A 27293-nucleotide genomic window follows, 5' to 3' on the forward strand; every position below is an offset into this window, starting at 1 on the left:
TGTTTGTTTGTATGTTCAGCTAAAACTTAAAAAAATACTCCACAAACCCCCACAAAGTTGGTATATTTTTTTAAATCAGCATAATCCTGGAAAAATAATATCTAAAATGAAAAAAATAGAAATTCATTATTTGGAGCTCAAATGGCCATTTGTATAATTTAATGCTTTCAAGATGTTTTCCAGGCATTTGATGTATGAACTAAAAAAAAGTAACTGATTTATTTGCAATAAATACTTTTCCTTATGCTGATTCATTCCTCGGGTAATCTATAAAAATGTGTGTGCATGTCCAGAGGGAGAAATGGGCTGGTTGGAGAAGAAAGAGAGAAGGGGGGAAACCAAGGAAGAGAAGTTTTAATAGAAATTTTATATTTTTGCTCTAAAACAGGCCTTATCTTGCATATATATAGTCATTATAATATGTCTTATGCGTCTTTTCTTGCCATATGTAAGGGTAGAGACGACCTTCTGAATTTTCATCAAAGACCTGTTAGCCCTGCCAGTTTATATGTAAAGTAAAGATGTTTTGTGTGTGTTTGTTTGTCCATGGATCAGTTGGCATATTTGAATCAGCAAGTTACTGCATATATTTTAGGTTTCTTTTAAATCTTTAATAGTTTTTTCTATTATAATCTAAAGAAAAACTAACTTTTTATAGTTGGAACATATAATAAACTAAAATCTTAATCAAAAACAGGCTCTGTCTGGCATATATATAGTCACTATAGCACATCTTATATGTCTTTTCTTGTTATATGCAGAGATAGACGACCTTCTGAATTTTCACCAGAGACCTCTTATCCAGATTTTGGCCTTAATACCGCTTGGTGTATAACCTGCCAGAAACCTGGATTCCAGATGACATAGTTTTGACACTATTACATTGCTACCACCCCTATCATGGCGAGGATAAGTTAGACTTTAGATAAGTGTGCTTGTTGTTGGTTGGGACATGCTTTTTATTTTGGTAGATGGAAATTCTTCTTCATCCAGGATTTTCTGCTTGGATTATCATTGTTAAAACTCTTGATGACATTGGTGTCAGAATATAGCTTTTTTTGTACTTAACAGATTTCCCCATTGTGTTGAAGATAGATAGATAGATAGATAGATAGATAGATAGATAGATGGAGCGATAGAGAGAAAGAGAGAGTATTCACTGGTGATTTTTACCAGCCTTACATCAGCCTCTTGAAGGATCCACATTATTGCTACTTTTTCAATCTGCTTCCCATGAAGAGAAATGCTGCTGCTGTTGGTTGATTGGTTGGGACACATTTTTTGTTTTGGTGAATGGAGATTCGTCTTCATGCAGGATTTTTTGCTTAGATCGTCATTGCTACAACTTTTGATGACATTGGTATAAAAGTATAGTTTTATTTTATTTTTTGTACTTAAGAACACATTTCCCCATTGTGTTAAGAGAGAAAGGTAGATAGATAAAGAGTTAGATAGATAGATAGTTAGATAAAGAGATAAGTAGATAGATAGAGAGATAAATACATAGATAGAGAGAAGCAAGAGAGAAAGAGAGAGAGAGAGTAATCACTGGTGGTCTTTACCAGCCTTACGTCAGCCTCTTGTAGGATTCCCATTATTGCTACTTTGTTCGATCTTCTGCTTCCCATGACTGTGACCGGCTGTGCTTCATCAAAACTAACCTCAAACTATAGACAATTTAAGCCTGTGCACATTTACATTTATGAGAACTTTTTCTGGTTGAATTTTCTTCACATCTCATTTTTAACCCTTAGTGAATAATTTCCAACCTCGGTTGTCTAATTATCAAAGTTAAGTTTCAAGTCTATCTCAACACCTTGCTCTATAACATAACAATAGATTTAGTTGGATTTAAACCTGCTTTTTTGATTCTATAATGGATGTTGATGATCATGAGATCACGTGTATCCCAGTAAATGAAAGAATGTATTAAAAATTCCATGTTTTGTCTTATTATATCTACAGCAAAAAGCAGACAGAATTTTATGAGAAGAACTTAAAACGAATGATTCATGATATCCAAAAGACAGAGACTCAAATTACGCTGACCATTGATGAATTACAACGAATGAAGGAAGTGAATGCTGCTTTAAGTGAAGCTGCAGAGCAAGAACAAATGAAGACGCTTGCAAAAGAAAAATCTCTACAGGTAAGGGTAGTGATTCCTTGGATTATTTTTTATCTTTGTCACTTAATTTTGTGCCCAAATTATTGGTACATATTATTTAGCAATGATATGTTTCATATGTTTCAAGATTTAACTTTTTTCATGTTTTGTTTAACGACGTTCACCTTGAATTAATTGAGCTGGTTCCTTCAAAAGAATTTACTTTGAGTGAAGGCTGACCGAACACAACAATTCATTACTAATACTGAGACAAGTAACAGCAGGTCTTGATTCCATTATGCGAACTGATTCTGCATCCTGCTTCACCTTTTAGAGCCACATTTTGAGTTTTCCACTACACTGCTTCTCAGTGGCGGCTCATGCCTGAGATTAGTGGGGGTGCTGCTTCAAAAATTTTACGTATTTTTTTAATATCATGTAAAGGAATTCGAATATATAAATAAATATTTAATCAAATAATAAACAAACATTAAAATAAATATTCAAATATATAACAAAAACAAATAATCAATCAGAAATGGATAATACGCAAAAACTTTTTTATTAAAAAGATTTTTTTAAATTATGTACACTTTACAGAATAAAAATAATATATATATTTATTCCTTTTCAGATTAAATAAAAGTTTGCAGATTTTTTTTTTTTTTTTTTTTTGCAAACAAACGAAAAACATTTTTAAAAATAACTTATTTTTTATAAAAACAAAAAATAAAAACTTTGAAATTTATCTGCCTCCCTACGAGTGTTAATTTAGGAGTTTACTATTTGAAAATAGCGTTTTATTTAATAACAGTTTTATTTACAAAATTTATTTTTAAAGATGTATTTATAACAAAACGTATTTGTAAATAAAATGCAAAATAAAAAAGTTTACATTTTTATATAGTGAGCAAACAAACAAAAATATTTAAAGATACAAAATTTTATTTACAAATCTTTTAACAACTTGCTTTTTATATAAAAAGAACAAACTTGGCTATTTACTGACCTTCCCGTGCCGGTAAATATCGACATAAAGTGGAGATTTATTATAAGAAAATAGGATGTCATATATAAGCATTATAAAACATCGAATTTTAATGTAGCTTTCTTCCCCAAAAAACAAAAATTAAAATTGTCTCAGTCCAGAAGGATTTCTAATTACTTTTTTTTAATGTGTATTATCTGACCCATCTACTAACAAATTCAATGTAAAGTTTAAAAATGCATAATTATTAAAAAAAACTGTGTTTTTTTTTTACTTACAAACAAATTTTAATTAAAAAATCTTCTGTAAAAAATCCATTTTTCAAAGTGTAAAACTTCTAACATTGTCCTTGTCGGAGGCAAATAAATGCTAATTTTTTTATATCTAAAACATACACGCTAAAAAGATTTCTAACTAAAATATATTTTCAACATAAACTGTTTCTTCGCTTTTTTGCTTCTAGGAAAAAATGTAAACAGTTGTTTTTGTAAAGTTTAGTTGTTGCAAAATAAATAGCATTTAAAACTACTTTAAAGAAACAAACAAAAAGGCAGGTAGATGGAAAAGTAACTTTATTTTTATGGTAAAATTTACTTATTGTATATTTGGTTTTTACTCTTGGCCGCGTGTTAGCTTCACTGCTAAATTCCCGAATACTTTTAATAAATAAAAATAAACAGTTTCTGCATATTATATATTTCCGTCTGCTACCGACTTAAATCGCAACGCTAAAAGTGTGCATATTTAAAGAAAAAATAGCACAATATTTTATGTACAAGAACACGTTATGTGCAGATTTTAATAATAATTTAAAAAAATATAAGTAAACCTCCTTTTTTTTTTCAATAACAATGTTATCATATTTATACAGGCGCACACTCTAAGCAAACAACGAATTTCACGACACAGAACTGCGCCAAGCGACAGTTCTTCAAGCAGCTTTCATCGGCTGCCTAAAGCGTCTAATCCGCGCATGCGTACAAGAGAATTTCATTAAGAAAGTGTAACTGTGAATTTAACAGCTCCAAGCAAGTTTTATTTTTGTTATTATATGAATTTGGAGATACCGACATTAAAGTTAATGATTTTATAATGTACACATAGAAAAAATAAAATAAAATAAAATAAAATAATAGACAAACGTATTATTTTTAATTTTAGCATTAATATTATGTAGAAATAACTTGGGGGTGCTGCAGTCCCACAGTTCCATGCACGAGCCGCCACTGCTGCTTCTTCCATCCTTATTTGACATTATGGAGGGGTTCATTTATATGTCATGTTATTGTGTGTGACATGTTACTAAATGTCTATAGTGGCTTCTTCACTATCTGAACCCTAAGTTATTGTGTTACAGTCTATTTACGTTCCCTGGTCATCTAAATGTGTTGCGTGTGTGTGTGTCAGACATAACATAAAGACATGCATGTATTTCGACGTACCTCATCAACTTTGCAACTGCGTTGTTGGTCCTTTGGTCCACCTGGGAATTTCATCTGTTCTTGGATGAAAGCTGGAATCTGTGCACGAATGCATTTCAACTTCAAGACAATGGTTGGTTTTATATATAGTTTTTATTACTTCCCAAGTGTCAATCACAGAAGAATGGGAAGTGAATATCTGCACTTGTGTGGTTAATTCTATTAGTCTTCATTCTGAGACTAATAGAAATAAATATAAGCAACAAGATACTAACAATTATAATAAAAATAAAAAATAGAATGGTGAGTGGATCTGGACCATGCAGTAGTCTCTGGTGGGGCCTCTCAATGCCATACTAGTGGGTAATTATTACGGCTTTACCTTTTCGTGTGCTACAAAAAAAAAAAAAATTCCCTGTCTTTTTCTCTCTTACTTTCCCTCTCTGTACTGCTCTAACCAAGTATGCCGACCTGTTCCACAAATCCCAAAACCTCAACATGAAATATCTCCAGAAAAAAACCTCAAATAAACCTAGAACCCCATCTTCCAACGTAGACCCCTACTACCAGGTCTCCTTCTCCAACATCAGGGGTCTACGTTCCAACCTTCCAGAGGTTGAAATCCAATTACAGGAGACGAAACCGAACATATTATTTCTAAGCGAAACTGGAATAGGGCCGACCACTTCCCTAGATGAGTTCATAATTAACGGATACTCTAACTTAACAGCTAAATCTGACCCCCAAGATCGCCATGGGCATGGAATATGTGCCTACATTAAAGATGGCTTCTCGTGTGGCAGGGATATCTCTAGAGAAGATCCTAATTTACCCTATATGTGCTTCCGGGTTGCACTTGCTAACACCACTGCATTTATATTTGCCCTCTATCGGCCCCACAACAGCGAAGTTACTATCTTCAGGAGCATATCTGAGAAAATAGACCACATCCTGTCTGCACATCCCTCGGCTAACATCCACATCTGTGGTGACTTCAACGTCCATAACGTGGAATGGCTGACTCATTCAAATAAGACAGACAATGAGGGGAGGTTTTGTTATGATTTTGCCATTGCTTATGACCTCACTCAGATTGTTCGCGAACCCACCCGTGTGCCCGATACACCCGGTCAATATGCAAGCCTCCTAGACCTTTTTCTCTCAACTTCCCCTGAGCTATGTTCATGTTCCGTTCATTCTCCTCTAGGATCCTCCGACCACTCCGTCGTATCAGTTAAGATAAAAACGAAATGTAATAAGTTCCTAGACGTACCCCTCCACCGTACTGTATACCGATACTCTATGGCTGACTGGGATAGCTTCCGTACATTCATATCTGATTTACCTCTGCACTCCATGTTTAAAAAGGAAGTGTCCTCTATAGTATCAGATCTGACTAAATGGTTAATTGTAGGCATAGACCAATTAATACCATCTAAAAAATTCCAACAAAAACCTAACAGCCAGCCATGGTTCTCCCCAGAATGTGCTGCTGCTATCGCGCACAGAAATCACTTTTTCCATAGCTACCAACGTAATAGATGCACTGAGACTAAAGCTGCTTTCAGGACTGCCAGCAACCACTGTAAAAGAGTAATAAAAAATGCAAGAGAGCTATATGCCCAGTCTGTTAAATCCAAGGTAGATGATCAGCGGCCTGGTTCCCACCAGTTTTGGCAAATAACAAATAGGATCCTGAACAGAAGTGTGCGTTCTATCCCAACCATTATCAATGGACCAGAGGTCATCTTGTCAGCATCAGAAAAGGCCAAACTATTTGCAAAGAACTTTGCAGCTAATTCTACCCTATGCGACGAAAGCCATCAAGTCCCCATATTTCCTCCTATAACACAGAACACGCTAGGTAACATACAAATATCCATGCATGAGGTCGCCAAGCTAATCCAGAACCTTGATTCCAGTAAAGCAACTGGCCCTGACGGCATCCCAATTATAGTGTTAAAAAAGCTTCAACCAGAACTTGCTCCCAAACTGTTTAAGCGCTGCCTTAAGGAGAAGTGCTTTCTGACTCCCTGGAAGACCTCATCAGTTTGCCCTGTATTTAAGAATTCAGGTGATAAGTCATCTCCCTCTCAGTACAGACCAATAAGTCTCCTGTGTGTCATGAGTAAGTTGCTGGAATCCATATTAAATAGAGAAATAGTAAACCACCTCAGCAGAAACAACCTTCTTAGTGACACACAATATGGTTTCCGCTCTGCAAGATCTACCGCATATGTGCTGACGGTTATATCTCACAGGATTAGTGAATCTCTTGACAAAGGCTTCCTTTCTAGGGCAATTGCTCTTGACATATCAAAGGCCTTCGACAAGGTATGGCATAAGAGTCTACTTCACAAGATTTCCAGCTACGGTATAGCTGGAAATGTTTTCTCAATCATTAAATCATTTCTCTCCGATAGGCTCATAAGAGTAGTGGTCGATGGACAAAAATCAGAGGCCTGCAGTATTAATGCTGGAGTCCCTCAAGGGTCAATCTTGGGCCCAACTCTCTTCCTGATCTACATCAATGACCTCCCTAAACACATACTTAAATCATTCATTGACATCTATGCTGATGACATGACCATCTTAGGCAACACATCAAAGGCTGTAAATGACAAAGTTCTCTCTGATTCTCTCTCCTCTAATCTCGAGCGCGTGGTTCAGTGGGGGAAGACGTGGCTGGTTACCTTTAATGCATCTAAAACCAAACTCCTATCCTTACATCATCAATGCTCTGATCCCCATCTGGCATCAATTGTGATGGATGGCTCTCGTCAGGGAGAGGCCCCATGTTTTGACAGGCTTCTGGGTTTGACCTTTACTCCTGATCTGAAATGGAACACATACATCAAGTCTGTTGCCAAGGTTGCTGGAAAGATGGTGGGATCCTTCTACCGCTCCAGAAGATATCTCACTACTGATGCAATTCTCTATCTATATAAAAGCCAAGTACGTCCAAGGATGCAATACTGCTGCCATATCTGGGCAGGAGCTGCTAAAAACAGCCTATCCTGCCTTGACAAAGTACAAAATAGACTTCGTGGCTTAGTGGGGGATGCCCTTTTCTCTACCCTGCAACCTCTCTCCCACAGAAGAGACGTTGCGAGCCTATCCTTGTTTTATCGTTATTTCCATGGCAGGTGCTCGTCTGAACTCCAATCTCTGGTCCCCCCTCGCCAATCTTTCACGAAAAACACCAGTCTAGCTGAATCCACTGTGAAAAATTTTCCCCACTCTTTATCTGTGCCTAAATCAAAACGTGGATTCCATGAACAAAGCTTCTTTCTTAGAACTGCACACCTGTGGAACTCTGTTCCATCTGCCTGCTTCCCACCTGATTACAACTTGGATGTGTTCAAGTCCAACGTTAACAAATTCCTAATGAACCGCCCCCTTAAGTAAACACTTCATCAAATCTCCACACTAACGTAATGTACTTGCAATAACCCTTCTCCCTGAGTGGCTTCCGGGCCTTGATAAGTGGTGATCACTGTGTAAAAAAAAAAAAAAAAAGAGAGAAAATCATTTGGTTTATGCCACCCTATAACTAGATTTGAAAAATTAATTTTGGCAAGAAATTTCTAAATCTCATTGAAAGGCACTTTCCTCTTGCACAAAATATTCAATTAAAAATAACTTCAAACTATCCTACAGCTGCTGCAAAAAAAATCATGAATAATAATTTAAATAACAAAACATTAAATGAGAATAGTAGAGAAAAAAAATGTATAAAAAAGTGATAAATATAGAAAAATAACAATAACAGTAAGAAGAAAAAATATACGTTACAAATGATAATAATTCAAATTCTAATAGCAATCATCCAGATAGAAATAAGAAAATTAATAGTTAAGAGAAAAACTTTAATTGTAAAACTCATGCAGTTTGTCCACTACAAAATTATTGCTTAACCAAAGGCATTGTTCATCAAGCCACAATATATCCTAGAAAATCTGAATTTTCATAGATGTAACATCCCTAGATTTTAAATCCAGGTATAACAACTATAAAAGCACATTCAGGAGCAAAAAAAAATTTAAATAAAAAATATTTAAATATTTAATAAATAGAATTAATTATATATATATATATATATATATATATATATATATATATATATATATATATATATATATATATATATATATATATATATATATATAAGAGAAAAATTAAAACTGTAAGTTGAAATTTACATTCAAATTTATTGTTCAACCGAATACTCTAAAAAATAATTTACAAAGTCCTTATTCCACAGAGTTTCAAAGAATGCTATTCTTCTCATCATAGGACAGAAGAAATCAGCAAATTATATTTGTAGCATTAAATGAAACCACAATTTATTGTAGTCATAAATTACAAAGATGTGCATGTCCTTTAAAAACAACGAGTGAAAAAATGTTGGAGATGTAAAAAATTATAAAAACAAACAGGGCATAAAGTTGCAGCTTGCATAAAGATTCTTTCAAATGTAATCCGAAAAGCGAAAATAATTCCTCAGAAAGAATCAAATCCAAATTTAAATCCAGTTGAATACAAATAGTCCATGTTGCTCATCTCATCTTGCTTGTTATTTTCACAATGTTTTGACCAACGTTGCCTCCAAGCTTCTTCAGGCGTATTCTTTCAAACTCATGAATCTTTATGTCGAAATGGGAAATTGTACTAAATTCTTTATTCTATCTATCATGGTAGATTGTTCTCATTCTGTCAGCCATGACCTGGTAGACATGATAAATAATTTAAAAATTTTATTCTTAGTTAATATCGCTCGTATTGAGGATTGAATCTTCAACCGCCAGAAGACTGTCACTTCTATGGCATTATGAGACAGGATGTGAGATTTGAATCTGGATTACCTGCAGACAGATTAGGTTAAAAAAATAAAAGAATATAAAATGATTTTGGAAAGAAATGAACAAAGCAAAAATCATTCCTTGTCAGTGAGGTAAGTAGGTGAAACGGACACAGCCAGCAAAGAATGATACTGTCTGAGAAAGCAGTGAGTGGGTAATTAGGTCAACTGTTGCCCTCAGAGCAGAGATCAGATAACGTAAGCAACAGTTATTTAACATGTGAACTGTTATATGAAGGGAAGCCATTTTGCTTCAGCTAGAAACAAGAAAATAAATGGATTTAATTCCCTTACATTAGATTGTTATTACTAGGGCTACGACAACAGTATATTCTTTTCATTGTTTTGACTCTTGAGTGGGTATCCGTTGATATCTTATATGCTTTTATATAGAGTGATGTGGTTCTTGGTTGATTAATTGTGTCTGTGTCGGATATATACTCAAGAGTCAAAACAATGAAAAGAATATGCTGCTGTCATAGCCCTAGTTATTATTACCAAGACAATCAGGGCCTATAAAAATATAGAACTGATTGCCACTCAGCACCTTTATCTGTTGTGCCACAGGTCATGTGAGAAAGATGTGATAATTAATCCATGTAATTACAAAATATCAATCCTCATGTAAAAAGGTCTGAAACAAGTATAATCTTTTGTGTTTTCTGTTTTTTCTTTTTTTGTTTTTGTTTTTTTCAGCAAACTATTCATCAAATACGGAAGGAAATAGACCTGGAGAACAAATCTTTCTTGGACATGACAACGCAGGTTCAAGATTTGGAGTTTGAATCAAGGCATATAAGAGCAGAAGCAAGAGATGAAAAAGAAAGGGTCAGTTTGAGAATGGAATCTAATAACATCATGTTTTATGTATCTTTTTTTTTTTTTTAAACTTTTCTTCACTCCAAGCAAAGCATATTGTCACTTAGACATAAAGGTGTTACTATTTGGAACCATGTTAACAGGGGACTATGTAAAGAGATGAGCGAGATGTCTGTTTACATTACATTTAAACTTCTGCATGTCAGTACAGTCAAGGAAGTAAGAAACAAGGAGGGAACTTTAAAGTCTACCAGTTCAAGGGAAGAAACTATTAGAGTAGAAGGCTTTCCAGCATCTAAGGACCTCTACAGTGAAAGGGTTTTGCTGTTAAATGGATTTGTTGGGGATACAAGTGTAATGAGTTGTGGGGCTTTTTGATGCTATATTAGTGGGTAATTGTTACGGCTTTACCTTATCATGGTGTACAAAAAAAAATGTTTCTCCCTTACTTTCCCTCTCTGTCCTGCTCTAACCAAGTCTGTCAACCTATTCCATAAATCTCCATCATGAAAAGTCTCCAGAAAGAACACAAGATTAAAACCAAAACTCCAACATAGATCCCCACTACCATGTCTCCTTCTCCAACATCAGGGGTCTATGTTCCAACCTTCCCAAGGTTGAAACCCAATTACAGGAGACCAAACCAGACCTATTCTTCTTAAGCGAAACTGGCATTGGACCGACTATTTCCCTAGATGAGTTCGTAATTAAAGGATATTCTAATTTAATATCCAAATCTGACTCCTAAGATAGCCATAGGAATGGCATATGTGCCTACATTAGAGATGGCTTTTCATGTGGTGGTGACATCTCCAGAGAAGATCCTAAGTTGCCCTATATGTGGTTTCGGGCTACACTTGCTCACACCACTGCATTTATATTTGCTCTCTATCACCCCCACAACACAAATTGATGACATCCAGTATGCTCATCCTTCAGCTAACATTCATGTCTGTGGAGATTTCAATTGTCACAATGTAGAATGGTTAACCCACTTAAACAAGACAGATGATGAGGTTCTGTCACGATTTCTCCATTGCTTATGACCTAACTCAAATTGCTCCCAAGCCCACCCATGTGCCTGACACTGATTGTCAGTATGCAAGTCTCCTAGATTTTTTTCTCACAACTTGCCCTGAACTATGTTCATCCTCCGTTCTGTCTCCACTGGAATCTTCTGACCACTTGGTTGCCTCAGTTAAGATAAAAACAAAATGTAATAAGTCCTCTGACATAGCTCTCCATCGTACAGTATATCAATACTCTGACTGGGATAGCTTCCATACATTTATATCAGATCTGCTTCTCCGTTCCATGTTTAAAAAGAATGTGTTGTCCTCCATAGTATCAAACATGATGGAATGGTTAATTGTAGGGTTAGTCTACTTCATACTCTCCAAAAAATTCCAGCAAAAACCTAACAGCTGGCTATGGTTATCTCCAGAATGTATTGCTGCCATTGTGCACAGAAATCACTATTTCCATTGCTTCCAATCTAATAGATGTACTGAGACTAAAGCCACCTTCAGGACTGCCAGTAATCTGTAAAAAAGTAATAAAGAATGCAAGAGAGTTGTATGCGCAGTCGACAAAGTCGAAAGTAGCTGAGTAATGGCTTGGTTCCCACCAGTTTTAGCAAATAACAAACAGGGTCCTAAATAGAAGTGTGTGCTCTATCCCAACCTTCATCAATAGACCTGCATCTAATCTCGTCTTCATCGGACAAAGCCAAACTCTTTGCCAAAATATTTGCAACTAATTCTACCCTATGCAATCAGGGTCACCAACCCCTCCATATTTCCTCGTGTATCAGAAAACACGCTATGCGACATACAAATATCTGTGCATGATGTTACCAAGCTAATCAAAAACCTTGATTCCAGTAAAGGAAGTAGCTCTGATGGCATTCCAATTATAGTGCTCAAAAAGCTCACACCAGAACTAGCTCCCATACTTACAAATCTATTGAAGTGTCGTCTTAAGGAGAATTGCTTCCAATATCCTGGAAAACCTCATCAGTATGTTCCATATTTAAAAATTCAGGTGATCAGTCATCTCCCTCTCAATACGGACCAATCAGTCTCCTGTGTGTCATGAGTAAGTTGCTGGAATCTGTGTTAAATAGAGAAGTAGTCAACCATCTCATCAAAAATAGCCTCCTTAGTGACATGCAATATGGTTTCCGTTCTGCTAGATCTACAGCAGATGTGCTAATAGTTATATTTCATAGGATTAGCAAATCTCTCGACAGGGCAATTGCTGTTGACATATCAAAGGCTTTTGATAGGGCATAGCATAAAAGTCTACTCCACAAATCTCCAGCTACGGTATAGCTGGAAATGTCTTTTCAATTATTAAATCATTTCTTTCCGATAGGTTCTTACGAGTAGTGGTTGATGAGCAGAAATCAGAAGCTCATAGTATTAATGCTGGTGTCCCTCAGGGGTCCATCCTGGGCCCAACTCTCTTCCTGATCTACATCAATGATCTCCCAATTCACATCTTAAGATCATTCATAGACACTTATACTGATGACACTACCATTTATGGCAACACATCAAAGGCTGTAAATGACCAAATTCTCTCTCCTCTGATCTTGAGCATGTGGTGCAATGAGGAAAGAGGTGACTGGTTTATTTTAATGCATCTAAAACCAAGCTTCTATCTTTTCATCATCAACGCTCTGATCCCTATTTGGCATAAATTGAAATGAATGGCTCTCGTCTTGGGGAGGTTTCATGTTTTGATCATGTTTTGATCTTTACTCCTGATCTGAGATAGAATATGGACATCAAAGCCGTTGCCAAGACTGCTGGAAAAATGGTGGGATCATTCTGCTGCTCCAGTAGATATCTCACTGTTGATGAAATTCTCTACCTGTATAAGAGCCAAGTATGTCCGAAGATGGAGTACTGTTGCCACATCTGGGTAGGAGCTGCTAGAAGCAGCTTATCCGGCCTTAACAGAGTTTAAAATAGACTTTGTAGCCTTTTCTCTTCCCTGCAACCTCTTTCCCACAGAAGAGATGTTGCAAGCCTATCTGCTTTATCGTTATTTTCATGGCAAGTGCTCGTCTGAGCTCCGATCTATGCCGCCCCCCCCTGCCTGACTAGTTGAAACCACTATCAATAATTTCCTCACTCTTCATCTGTGCCTAAACCTAAACGTAGATTCCATGAACAAAGCTTCTTTCTTAGAACTGTACGCCTGTGAAACTGTTCTGTTTTCCTGCTTTCCAACTGACTACAATATGATCGTCTTCAAGTTCAACATAAACAAGTTCTTGATGAGCTGTTCCCCTTAAATAATCCAATTTATCAAATTTCTACTACTAATTATTTCTACAATATTTTCTCATTGACTACTCATTAAACCTTATCCTCGAGTGACCTCTGTGCCTTGATAAGTGGTGACTCCTTTGTAAAAAAAAAATACTTGTAAAACAGGCACAGGGATGAAAGATTGCAGCAATGGGACAGAGGTTGGAGATTGGTTGATAGTACGGAGACCTATTAGATTGGAAACTCTTTTTTTGAACCCTGTATAAGAGTGAGAGATTAGTGATAGATGCACCAATCAATATGTGGCAACAATACTCCATGCATGGGTGAGTGGTAGCTTTGTAGAGATACAGGATACTCTCATGTGTGAGTAATTTTCTAGCACGGTAGAACAAAAACAATGGTGTTTGTTTTTATAGCATTTCAAAAGGGGTCTAGCTGGGATGGGTTTTGGCTAACACCTTTTCCAATGATATTACAGTGTAGGGGATAGACTGGATTTGAACTTGGCTTCACATCGGTATCCATTATACCATTATTGCTCTCACGTTTCTGAATTTTGGAGATGAGGATTAGTTATTCGTATTATTTGGATTCTTCAGACTACTGTTCTCATCATGAGTGTCATTTTCACAATGTCTCAGGGAGATTGTCTATCTATACCAAGATAATGTGAAAACTAACGCCCGCAGTAGATATATGGTGATGGAAGTTGGAGATCAGTATTGTACTGTACAGAAGTTTACGGACAGGGGAAAAGGTAAAAAGTGAAGAAATGTGATATTATCAAAGTTGAACAACACCCTAACCATCACACCACTGATCAAAACAGCAGTGAAAATGGAATAAATATCCCTAAATATATTGAACCCAATTCATCATTCAATGAACAATCAGACTCTACTAAACAGAGACACACAAAGCATGCAAGATGACAGTACAAATTGTATGGACCCAATAGAAGAAAGCCCACAGGAAATAGTTCCTGATGAACTTAGTGATCTGCATCGGTCTTCACAAATCCAAAAATGTCCAAGATTTTTAGAAGAAAACTATGTGATGTATAGTAACTCTGATTAAGTTCTATTCAGAAATCATATGCACACAACATGAGGGGAAAGAAAATGGAGAAAAAAAAGGCCATTAACCTAAAAGTGCTACTTGGCATTATAAGTATTCATGCTCCAGTTATTAGTAGTGCCTTCATTAAAGAAGAGGCACATAGTATAGACAAAATATTTGATAGGCTCCGACAATACTATGATTTTTCGCAAATCCGGAACGAATATCATGAACATGTTCAGTTTCAAATGCGGCGTCACTGAAACAAGAGAGGTTCTCTGGGAAAGGTGCTACTCGTTCATGGAGTCTAATTACAAAAGCTTCAGCTATCAAACATCGCAGAGCAAAACTAGAGAATGATGAACGCCTAACTCCCACTTTACAGAATATCACGGTGATGATTTGGCTTGATGCAATCCACTGAGACCTATCCTCCATTGTTAAGCAAAGATTTGCCATCACCTTAAGAGATTGTACACTATATTCCAGACAGAAATCAGTGATGCAATACCTTCCCTGTTACAAGAAATAGGTGATAAAGACGGCATTATATATGTATGTAGTTCGTATGTAACCGGAGAGCATCTCAACCGGATACATATTCCTACGCCGAGTGGTCACTAAGCAGTGGCACTATGTAATTTGCAATTGTATTTAATACAATGGCAAATTACTTAGGATCTCTATCCAGTCATGGCTGATGGAACAAGAGCATGCTACCTCTGTGAAGTAAATAAAGGGTTCTGTTCGAAATTCTGTCCAAATTCCAGAGTTCAACAGAAAGATTCCCAAGTTCGACAAGATACACCTGAAGAAGGTCAGAGGTTAAACCAACGAAAATGTTGTCTCAAGATGAGAACAATAATCTGAAAAATTCAAATAATGCAAATTATTGTTCTCTCTTTAATGTTTTCAATAGTGCAGGTATCCTCTGCACAATCATAAAGGACAATGTGTATTTATTTATAAATATATATCCATCTCATCACGCAACAGTTTGCTTGATGAAGGGAGGATGCTAGTCTATTTCCATAATGAGGTGTTTTCTTTCTGCTTTCTATACCCATTTATATGTGTTTTTTTTCTATTTTTTAAACTTTCCTTTTCTTATTTCTTTAGATGAATTGACGATTGTACTCTTTCAATTTCATTTTTAACTGCTGACCTTGTTAATGTTTTTAACATCCAGCATAATTTTTTTAAGGTCTTTCCCTCCACACCAATAATCAAAGTTTGATGTTTTTTGTTTTAGAAATAATTTGTGACAGTTCAATCCTATCTTATCGAAAAAAAAAAATTATTGTATTTACTTTAACAGTGCTCAATACATGCCAGATTAGCTTTTTTAAAGCCGAATTTCACAAAGTTAGCCTTTTTAGAAGCAGTTTGACCTTAAAAAATTGTATTTGGCCTTTTTTCAAAGTGTAACGTATGAACTAACTAAGGAAGGGACAAACAGAATATTATATAAATTGTCTAGAAAATAAACATGAATACAAATATTAATTGATAAATTGTCTTTCTAAAATTTTTTTAAGCTTCTTGCTCTCCTGAATAATGCCACGAGTGCCCAAGACAAACAAACTGAAAAACTTGACAAGTTAACCAATCTTCAGCAAGAAAAAATTCAGGTAAATTGTTTTCTACTTGTAATAAACTGAAAAATCCTTTGTGGCACACAATAAGATATCTACAACTTGGGAGGAACAGAAAACACCTGACCGACACTAACAGAGAAATGAGGATGGCTAAGTGATTAATAACACGAACTGACTACTCGGGTATGCTAAGTTTGAATCTGGTTTATTCCACAGAAACAGTCTCACTTAGGGATGTTGATAACCTTCATGGTGTCCCTTCTGTACATACTCAATGTCTTTTTAGAAAGAATGCTAGCTAGAAAGATATCAGGGAAATGAATGTCAACAAAAATCATCTAATTCATACAAAATGAATGGATGATGTTTAACAAACAACACAAACAAAATATCCTCTAACTGCACAAAGCACTTTTGACTTCTGTGTTTTTCTGTCTGCCTCACTGTCATAATATCTCGTCTTTTAAAAAATAGCCGATATCCATGCATATAAATTATTAACATCCATAAAAAATCTACAACAACAAGCATGCGCTTTTTCCATCTTGCAAATAGCCACTCAAAAAGCAAAACCTTGCAGGTACTTCACATCCAGTAAGTTTGACTATCTATATCATACGACTTTTATTAAAACGCTATCTAATGGGGGAAATATTTCCCCTTTTTTTACCCCAATCTGTCCAAAACTTTTTACAGTTGTAAACAAGAATGCCATTTCTTGCTTTTTAATCACTATCACAATACATATGAAAAGAAAGACAGTTGATGCAAAGCAAAACTAATAGGACCTAATTAAACAAATGTAGTTGAAATTGTTGAACCAGAAAGATTTCTTAAAAATTTAACTCACATACTGTTCAAAGTTAATTTGGTATAGAAAATAACTAACCCATAACTGTAGATTAGTAGTCTGATTGCTAAAACGTTTTGCCACATATCCAATTTAATGCCTTTACTGTTTATGGTTAAATATAAACAAACTTTGATTTCAAAGGTTGTCACAATCGAAAGTGTTAGTGGAGATAAGCTCACTCTCACTAAAAAATGCTCTCATGGTGTGCATCTCAAATAGCCTCTGACAACTAAATCCAGCTCCTGGCCTTCTTGTATGGTTTAGCTACTAAGCCCAGCAAAACTGTTGGTGCTAGTACACTTACTGATCCGCGCTATTTTTTAAATTGTATTTCCAAGTTTAATTAAAGTTTTATGATATGTTTTTTTATTCAATTGTAAGGTTAAAGTATAGAATAGGTACAAAACACCCTCCCCTCCCCATGTTAAGAATGGCTTTTTAAATAATAACGTTATTATTTCAGCACGGATCAATAAGTGCACTAGCACCAAACTGTTTATACTAACTGGGAGAAGAGGCAAAGGCAGTCCACTGGTGCCTTAAAACCAGTCACTTCGGGCAGGTGGGGTTCATCAACTTTGGATGGTAGCTCACCTAGGAGAAGGTAACTCTGATTCAAAACCTCCACTACCTTGTGGGATTACCTCATCAGGGGAAAGACTAAGGGAGTAAACCCCAACAGAAAATTTTCATCCTCCTTGATCCTTACTGTCGATACCAGCAAGCACTAAATTTTTTTTTTTTGGTGGGGGAGATAATCAACTTACAATTTTGCAGTTTCAGTTTTCTTAGTTGCATCTTTTTTTTTGCTTCTGTTGCATTTTTATTTTTATTATTATTATTATTATTATTATTATTATTATTATTATTATTATTATTATATGCTAACAAGGAGTTTTCACACTGGTCATCAAAGATCTGTCCTTGAAAACAGCCTGTGGTGTTCCCTGGAAGCTGAGTAACAAAAAAATCTCCCCAGATTTCCAGTACTCTCCACCTCTTTCGATAGTATTTGCAAATAAATTTGCATTATTGCAAGATTATTATTATTATTATTATTATTATTATTATTATTATTATTATTAATTTATTATCATCATCATATGCGCAGGAACTGGCCGATTTGAAAATGAAACAGATTAGCATCAAAGAAAATTTTGAGCAAATACTTAAAGACAATGAAGAGTATCTGGCTCGTTTGAGACCTTACACAAAACTTTCTGAAGTAAGTATGCTTTAATATTTGATTAGATTTGTTTGTTTTATCATTAAAAAAAAACTTTTCAAATCATATAACTGAAAAACTGATCAAATGTCACAATTATATTCATGTATTAAAATAAATCAGCCTTCAGACTGGGATCAAAGTGCAATATCTGTTCTACCCTTGGTCAGTTTAGGAGAACTCCTTCCAGGCTGAGGTAATTCTTATTGTTCAGAGTGCTCTTTTTTAGGGAACTGGAGTTTTCCTACATTGGAAAACGACCTTTTGTCTAACTCTCTCATAACAAGGAGACAAGTTAATAGGGATTTGTAGTGACTGATAATCAAAATGGAAGAGTTATTCCCCTTTAATTAGGTATCGTAAATATTACAGTCATAAAAACGTAGAAATTAATTTCAACACAATGATACTTTATGCTAAGAAAATTACCAATGAAAATGAATAGATTTTTATATTTTATGATTTCATTTAGAGATTAGACGTATTAGAAGAAGAAGAAGAAATATAAATTTGTAAATTGAAGTTATTCACACGTCATATCCGTACATGTTATATCTTGACCACAAATAATTTTGTGTTTTACATAACACAATTATTGTTAATCTATATATAAAATTCAGTGTGTGTGTCCTATAGAAAGAAAGTTTAGAGAATTTTCTTTTTTATTTTTCAATTTTCTTATTTTGTTTTTTTCTGGAGTTGAGGCATTGTACCAGATTGTTGTATTTTTTCTTGCACTTGGTTCACGGAGTATAGTCATCAGATAATTTTTTAAATTTATTTTATGAGTCCAGTTGCTCCTATGATTACCAGAATGATGGAGATTTTCGTAAGATTTCAATTTCTTTTCATGGTGTACATAAAACCTTGGTATTTGGTTATCTTCTTTCTCTCTTTCAGCTCTGTTCAACTCATCATCATTAGGGCACTAAAAATTTATAAGTGTATTTTTATGTAAAATGAACCGAAGAAGATGCTGGGAATGTTTCTGAATCTCTAAGTGCAGCTCTATGTGGACTGTGAAGCAGATTTTGTTGGAGGGGTGGGGGTGAGGTTGTCAGTCATAATTTGGAAAGGAAACACTCTAATTTCAATGTATTCCTTCCAGAAATGGCTTAGCATTTTCTTTAGTTAATGTTTCTTAAATTTTTCTTCAGATTAGGTAGGGGGCAAGAAACTCAGGATGGTTTTAATTAGTGTTGGGACGATTCCTAATTTTTATACGATTCCGATTCCGATTCCAGGAAAATATTGATTAACGATTCCGATACCAAGTACGATTCCGATTCCGATTCCTAGGGAATTATTGTTTTGAAATATACCAGGTAGTTTTATACTTATGATCGCTAGTTCCCAAATATGTTCCCTAACTTTGGAAGAGATATTTTATGTCTCACCAGTACACCGTCGTGTTTTGGTTTAAATAAAATTATTATATAATAAACTAAACGGAAAACTTGGCAAAATTTATTTTAGAGAAAATTTATTTTACTTAATTGGAATACAGAAAAAAAACTCAAAGAAAATAGAATTTATCCTTCAGAGAAAAAACAAATAAAATAGAATTTATATAACAGAACAAAAACAAGAAAATTAGAGAATACACACGATTCATTATTTTGGTCCTCATAATTAACAGATTTAATGAATTAAATAAAAAAAATATAGCGGAAGAGAAAGAAAATATATACTAAGTAAATATAAAAGAGATAAATATTTAATTTAATAATTTATAAATGAACGTGCGTAATGAAAAAAAACAAAACAATATACTATGTGACATGGCGCCATAGATACAAAATAACCTTTCCAAAGTTAACGACCATATATGAGAAATACCATTAATCGAAAGTTTTTGTGTTTTATACCAAAAAGGTAGGTATAGCGAAAAGTTACAATTAAAGGAATTTCAAAAACGATTTTTTGTTTGGCTATTGATAGTTGTATTTGTGACGGCAGTTCTTCAGACCTCCATAATTCACAAGGAGTAGTTAACACCTATAATTTTTTCTTACTTTTTCATTGCGTTTACACGTTGTTTCTAACCTGAAGAATAAGTTTAGCCAAACTAATTTTGAAATAGGGTATATCAAAGGAACACATATAAAAATGATACCACTATAAAAAAAACAAATGAAATACTAGATAAAATTGAGCAAACATAATTACCAAAATTACAGAAAACGATTAAAAAAAAATGGTGAAGTTTGTTGAGTGAAATGAATTATTGAAAGAAAATTAATTGAACTAATAGAAATGTTAAATAAAAAAATGTCACATTTCAATATTTTTTTAATAATTAAATTCTCAGGGTTGTCGAAATTAAAAATTAAGTGATTTTTTTTTATTAGACTTCTTTCGAAGCTTGTTACCTTGAAAAATACATTTAAAACCCTGTTTTTTTAAATAAATTGAAAAATAAACGCAATTAAAAAAATTTAATTGATAATTGAAACTTTAAAAACATATTAAACATTGAAAAATTACTTATCTCACAAATTAACGTCCAATAAAGTAGATCCAGTCTTCATACAAGAATTCGGTTATAATAAATATATCTTTCCCAAACTTAAAAATTAAATCTTTTTTTTTTTTTTTTTTTTGAGAGAGAGAGAGAGTGCTTTAAAATCGCCGGGGAGTGCCGCCTAAAATTTTAAAGAAGTAAATTTTAGGAGTTTAGTGCCTTTCAAAGACGGTTATCATAATTTATTATCATCATTTAATTTCCTTTTTTTTCCTCCGCCCCCCCCCCACAGCTTTCCACGTGGTTCAGTAGTTAACCAGTGCTCCTGTTGCTGTCAGTCAGCTATCTTTACCTAAGTTTTAATTTCTAGTTAAAAGAATTTTTCATAAATAGAATCAGCATTTTTAAAAATTATTTTTTTAGTTGTATATATTGTATTTACTCTTTCAAGTTAAGGAGGGTTAAAAAAATTGGTGACACCTAGATGGTGACGTAGGCAAAAAAAAAAAAAAAAAAAAGACACTGCGATTTCGACCCTCACTAATAAAACTGCTCTGAGTGACTAGCTGGTAATTTTTTGTTCCTTTTCTTTTTTATTTTGCTCCTCCAATTTATTTGGATGCCTCATAGTTAAATGTTTTAACATGTTGGTTGTGGTCATGTTAGATGGTTTTATTCCTCGCGATATTTTAATTTGACAGACTTTGCAAATGGCTTTCAACTCATCATCTTCATCAACTTCAAAAAGTTTCCATGGAAGACTTTTTTTTTGGACTTTGGCGTTGTGCGTTCTATCCCAACCATTATCAATGGACCAGAGGTCATCTAGTCAGCATCAGACAGGGCCAAACTATTTGCAAAGAACTTTGCAGCTAATTCTACCCTATGCGACGAAGGCCATCAACTCCTCATATTTCCTCCTACAACACAGAACAAGCTAGGTAACATACAAATATCCGTGCATGAGGTTGCCAAGCTAATCAAGAACCTAGATTCTAGTAAGGCAACTGGCCCTGATGGCATCCCAATTATAGTGTTAAAAAAGATTCAACCAGAACTTGCTCCCATACTTACGAAACTATTTAAGCGCTGCCTTAAGGAGAAGTGCTTTCCGACCCCCTGGAAGACCTCATCAGTTTGCCCTGTGTTTAAGAATTCAAGTGTTAAGTCCTCTCCCTCTCAGTACAGACCAATAATCTCCTGTGTGTTATGAGTAAGTTGCTGGAATCCATATTAAATAGAGAAATAGTCAACCACCTCAGCAGGAATAACCTTCTTAGTGACACACAATATGGTTTCCGCTCTGCAAGATCTACCGCAGATGTGCTGACGGTTATATCCCACAGGATTAGTGAATCTTTTGAAAAAGGCTTCCTTTCTAGGGCAATTGCTCTTGACATATCAAAGGCCTTCGACAAGGTATGGCATAAGGGTCTACTTCACAAGATTTCCAGCTACGGTATAACTGGAAATGTTTTCTCTATCATTAAATCATTTCTCTCCGATAGGCTCATAAGAGTAGTGGTAGATGGACAAAAATCGGAGGTCTGCAATATAAATGCTGGAGTCCCTCAGGGGTCAATCCTGGGCCCAACTCTCTTCCTGATCTACATCAATGACCTCCCTAAACACATACTTAAATCATTCCTTGACATCTATGCTGATGACACGACCATCTACGGCAACACATCAAAGGCTGTAAATGACAAAGTTCTCTCGGATTCTCTCTCCTCTGATCTCGAGCGCGTGGTTCAGTGGAGGAAGAGGTGGCTGGTTACCTTTAATGCATCCAAAACCAAACTCCTATCCTTACATCATCAACGCTCTGATCCCCAGCTGGCATCAATTGTGATGGATGGCTCTCATCTGGGTGAGGCCCCGTGTTTTGACAAGCTTCTGGGTTTGACCTTTACTCCTGATCTGAAATGGAACACGTACATCAAGTCTGTTGCCAAGGTCGCTGGAAAGATTGTGGGATCCTTCTACCGCTCCAGAAGATATCTCACTGCTGATGCAATTCTCTATCTATATAAAAGCCAAGTATGTCCAAGGATGGAATACTGTTGCCATATCTGGGCAGGAGCTGCCAAAAACAGCCTATCATGCCTTGACAGAGTACAAAATAGTCTTCGTGGTTTAGTGGGGGATGCTCTTTTCTCTACCCTCCAACCTCTCTCCCACAGAAGAGACGTTGCAAGCCTATCCTTGTTTGATCATTATTTCCATGGCAGGTGCTCGTCTGAACTCCAATCCCTGGTCCCCCGCTCGCCAATCTTTCACGAAAAACACCCGTCTAGCTGAATCCACTGTGAAAAATTTCCCCCACTCTATATCTGTGCCTAAATCAAAACGCGGATTCCATGAACAAAGCTTCTTTCTTAGAACTGTACGCCTGTGGAACTCTGTTCCGTCTGCCTGCTTCCCTCCGGACTACAACTTGGATGTCTTCAAGTCCAATGTTAACAAATTCCTAATGAACCGCCCCCTTAAGTAAACACTTCATCAAATCTCCACACTAACGTAATGTACTTGCAATAACCCTTATCGCTGAGTGGCTTCCGGGCCTTGATAAGTGGTGATCACTGTGTAAAAAAAAAAAAAAAAAATCCGCTAAAAAAGACAAAAAGAAAAAAATATAAAGGGATGGGGCGGTAAATTGTACCAACCGGTAGTTAACAAAAAAAAACTTATAGAATTTAATTTTTGAAACCAATGTATAAAAGTTTACATAATGAAATGCAAATATGCATTTTCTTTTGATTTTTTTGTTTTGGTTGGCTGTGTTCAATTCACACATGGTTGATGCGGTTCAATATTGCTAAACTATAAGTCTTAAGTAAAATTCTATTCATAAATACTTTTTAAAATGAAATTATTTAATTAATCGTAAATATTATTTAGACATAAAAATTAATTGATTACAAAACCTTTTAAAAATATATATATTAATTTCTTTTTCGTTCGGCAAAAAACTGCGCAAAACACTTTTAATTTTCAATTTAAAATTCTAGAAAAAAGATTATATTATTCTGCTTTTAATATAATCAAATTCAGGGTTTTATCTTTCTGGAGAAAAAAAATTTAAAAAATGGATTTTATTTCAATGAAATTAAAAAAAAAAAAACTTGACTGAATTGAATTAATTACCCTTGAATTAACGAAGGGGTTATTTAATAACTTTAGGTTTGGAAGAGATAGGTATGGGGTCGATTTTTTGGAAACATCAAAAGAAGCCGACAACTGTTAAAACTTTGCGAAATAATACAACGTGATCAATTTCATTTTAGAGATATTTCTTTCAAAAGCCTTCTTTTAAAAAAAGAAAAAAAAGTACATTGTTCTATTAAACCGTTTACTGTTTAAATAATTTGACTTTGCTCGTTTTATTTTAAGAAAATATAAGTTGAAAAAGCATTTTCATTCAGTATTAGAAGATTTGTCAGTAAAAAAAAACAATCGCCAAAAAGATAAGCGGGTTTTTTATTTTTACTCGCAATGTAGAGCCCTGCATACTTTTCAAGTTAACTCTTTTGTAGTTTTGATTACAATAGATCTGAATGAATGAACCTTGTAAGGGAGGGGCACTAAGCATTGCCCTGTTAATAATGAATTTCTTTGGTTTCTTTTTATAACATGCTACATTTCTCTCTTGCGGTTAGAAATATCAGGAAATTTTTTTCTTTTTTTCAACATCAGACTAAAAGAATCGTAATGAAGGAATCGGAAAATTAAGGGATTTTTTAACGATGCGATTCCGATTCCGATACCTCCCAAAATACACGATTCTTACGATTAACGATTCCGATTCCGATTAATCGTCCCACCACTAGTTTTAATAGTGCTCTGGAGGCATCCTTAGTTTTATTTGGATGATCTCCGTATGCTCTAAATGGGAGCAGTGAATGTAAGATTACAGTATTTTATTTGGTAAATAGCATATAGTAATTCAAAAGTGTTCAACACCCTAGATAGAGTAGGTGCGTTTAAATGCAACATTGCCAGAGGAAAAGAATCTCTATTTTTTAAATTCTGTGTTGCCTGGAAGCCATAACATTAATAATACAGTATTAAATTTGATAAGTAGTATAAGCTAATGAAAAGTGCTTAATATCCAAGATAGAGCAGGTGTTTTTACTTGGTGTTGTCCAGAAGTTATCTTGGATAGAGAAATACAGCATTGTCCGGGAGAAACATTTTCAGAATAGATACTTTATGTTGCTTTTGTTAGTGCTCAATATTCAGCCTGCTTTTGGACCATTTTGCATCAGTCAAGCATCAGTTTTTGAGTGGCATAAGATATTCAAGGAAGGCAGAGAGTCTGTGAGGGATGATGAGAGGTGTGGGAAAAGTAAGGAAGTCAGAACACCGGAGTTGATTGGCCAAATAAAGAATTTCGTTGATAAGGACAGTCATATGTCTATAGAGACAATAAGTGCACAGTTTGATTTCAATGTGGGAACTAAAGATGCAGAAGATTTGCGTGAATGCATCAGTCCACAACTCCATCCTTGTCACAGACTATTTGACAAAGATGGGCATCAAGACAGTTCCTCACTCTCCCTATGGTTCAGACCTTTTTCCCTGTGACTTTTCTTTATTCCCTAAGCTAAAAAAAATCCTTAGAAACTGTCGTTATGAGATAATTGAGATGAAAGAGGCTGTGTCACGGATCATTGACGCACTCACACAAGAAGATTTCCATGGGGCCTTCCAGAAGTTGTTGGAACGGTTTAACAGGTACAGCAAGTGCATTGCAGCCAGAGGAGATTACTTCAAAGGGGAATAGAGTTTCATGTGTGTACTATCAATGAAAGTGCCCATACGAAAAATGTCTGGAAACTTATTAAAGGCACCTTGTAGATTTCATTACATTTTTGAGGAAAGGAAAGGAGCAAAAACTTGGTGTTGCATGGAAGCAATGACTTTAAATTTGAAAGCTTAAGAGAATGATTTATTCTTATTTTCAAAACATTAAAACAAGAGATAGGATGTGCTGGGTGGAGGTGAAAGAGAGATGGGGGAGGGGGAATGTAGAAGAACAGGGGTAGGGGAAAGAGAGACAGAGAGATAGGAATTTTAATATAAAAGTGTTACATACACTTCTTTGTTATTTTTTATGACTCCGGGTAATGCTGAGTAGCTCTACGAGTCCGAGTGACAACAAGCCCCCCCCCCCGATTTCCAGTACTCACCACCTCTTTCAATACCTTTTGTAAATAGTTTACATTATCGCAATAGCTGTTTACCATTAGTTCACCTTAAACAAGGTAGATTGCCACTGAAACTTAAGAAACTACTATGAATTAGGCACCATACCTATAGGGGCATCCTAAGTGGGGAGTTGTGCTACGAGATTTTTGTTAACATTACATTTAAATTTCCACATGTTAATACAGGCTGAAAAACAGGGAGCTGGGAGATAATTCCAAAGCCTAGCAGTACCAGGAAAAAAAGCTACTTTTCTGGCATCTGGGGATCTCTACAGTGAAGGGGTGATTATCGACACATTACTACTTATAAAAGAACATGCTTGTCTAAGTAGCGAGCTATGTCATGTGATGATGGTTTTCTTTTCAAAAATGAAAACGCTGCATTTTTGTTTCAAGCAAAATCAATTCCTATTTGCAGCCGCGATGGACGTCTTATTATAGCAGTTATTTCAGTTTTTAATCTTTATTTTATTTCATTGTTTTATTAATTGTGTAAATGGTTTTCTCGTGGAAAGATGTGTCGATTCTATCTGGCAAGTTCATTTGGCATATATATTTTATTTTATTTATGTATTTATTTATTTTGTTTGTTTTTTCATCATGGATTTTTCTTGTCCATAAATGTTTATAGTTTCCAAGTTGATAGCATAACAGATTTTGCAATTGTTTTCATTTCTAGTTGGTGAGAGGGGAATCTTTCACCTAAACCTCTCTTAAACACACTAAAAGTGACTTTTACAATAGTTAATTTTTTTTTTCTTTAATGGAGAGTAGACAATGCATTGTGGATGCGTTATTGGCAGCTTTTGTTACTCTCGCTTCTCTTTATTTGTCCCTCAGTCCTCATTTTTAATGAGTGATTTTTCTGACAAAGGGAGAAGAAAAAGCTGTTTTCTAGGTTGGCAGTATTTTGCGTGAACAGCCGCCAGGGATGTCAGAAAATTTCTGTTTCTATGTCTATCCTTGTAGCCATGTAACTAGTAAGGGTGCTGGAGGTAAACGTTTTATCTGGGCTGACGTTATCTGCCTGATAGTCAGGGACCTGAACCTTGGATTAATCACTAAGGAGGCTGTCCTATCAGCAGGTGAAAATTACTGGGGCTGCTGTATTGCCATTTGGTGAATGGATTCTGGACCATGCAGTAGCTTCTGGTGGGGCCTCTCGATGCCATATTAGTGGGTAATTGTTACAGCTTTACCTTTTCATGTGCTACAAAAAAATATTTCTTCATTTCTATTTCTCTCTTACTTTCACTCTCTGCCCTGCTTCAGGCATGTCTGTCGACCTAGTCCACAAATCCCAAAACACCATGAAAAGTCTCAATAAAAAACACATGATTAAACCCGGATCGCCAACTTCTAACGTAGACCCCCACTACCATGTCTCCTTCTCTAACATCAGGG

The 27293-nt window shown here is 35.2% G+C and overlaps 1 protein-coding gene across 1 annotated transcript in view; it reads left to right on the forward strand.

The window, feature by feature from the left end:
* Positions 1-27293, forward strand: part of LOC145255582 (uncharacterized) — a 120435-nt gene that overhangs the window by 63152 nt on the left and 29990 nt on the right. The window contains exons 12-15 of the mRNA XM_080114057.1: positions 1966-2149; positions 10074-10205; positions 16078-16170; positions 18102-18215. Coding sequence (XP_079970183.1) covers positions 1966-2149; positions 10074-10205; positions 16078-16170; positions 18102-18215 — 523 coding nt within the window. The remainder of the gene's footprint in view (positions 1-1965; positions 2150-10073; positions 10206-16077; positions 16171-18101; positions 18216-27293) is intronic.

The sequence above is a fragment of the Euprymna scolopes genome, chromosome 3 (assembly GCF_053919585.1).
Source record: "Euprymna scolopes isolate OS-2025 chromosome 3, ASM5391958v1, whole genome shotgun sequence".
Lineage (NCBI taxonomy): Eukaryota > Metazoa > Mollusca > Cephalopoda > Sepiida > Sepiolidae > Euprymna > Euprymna scolopes.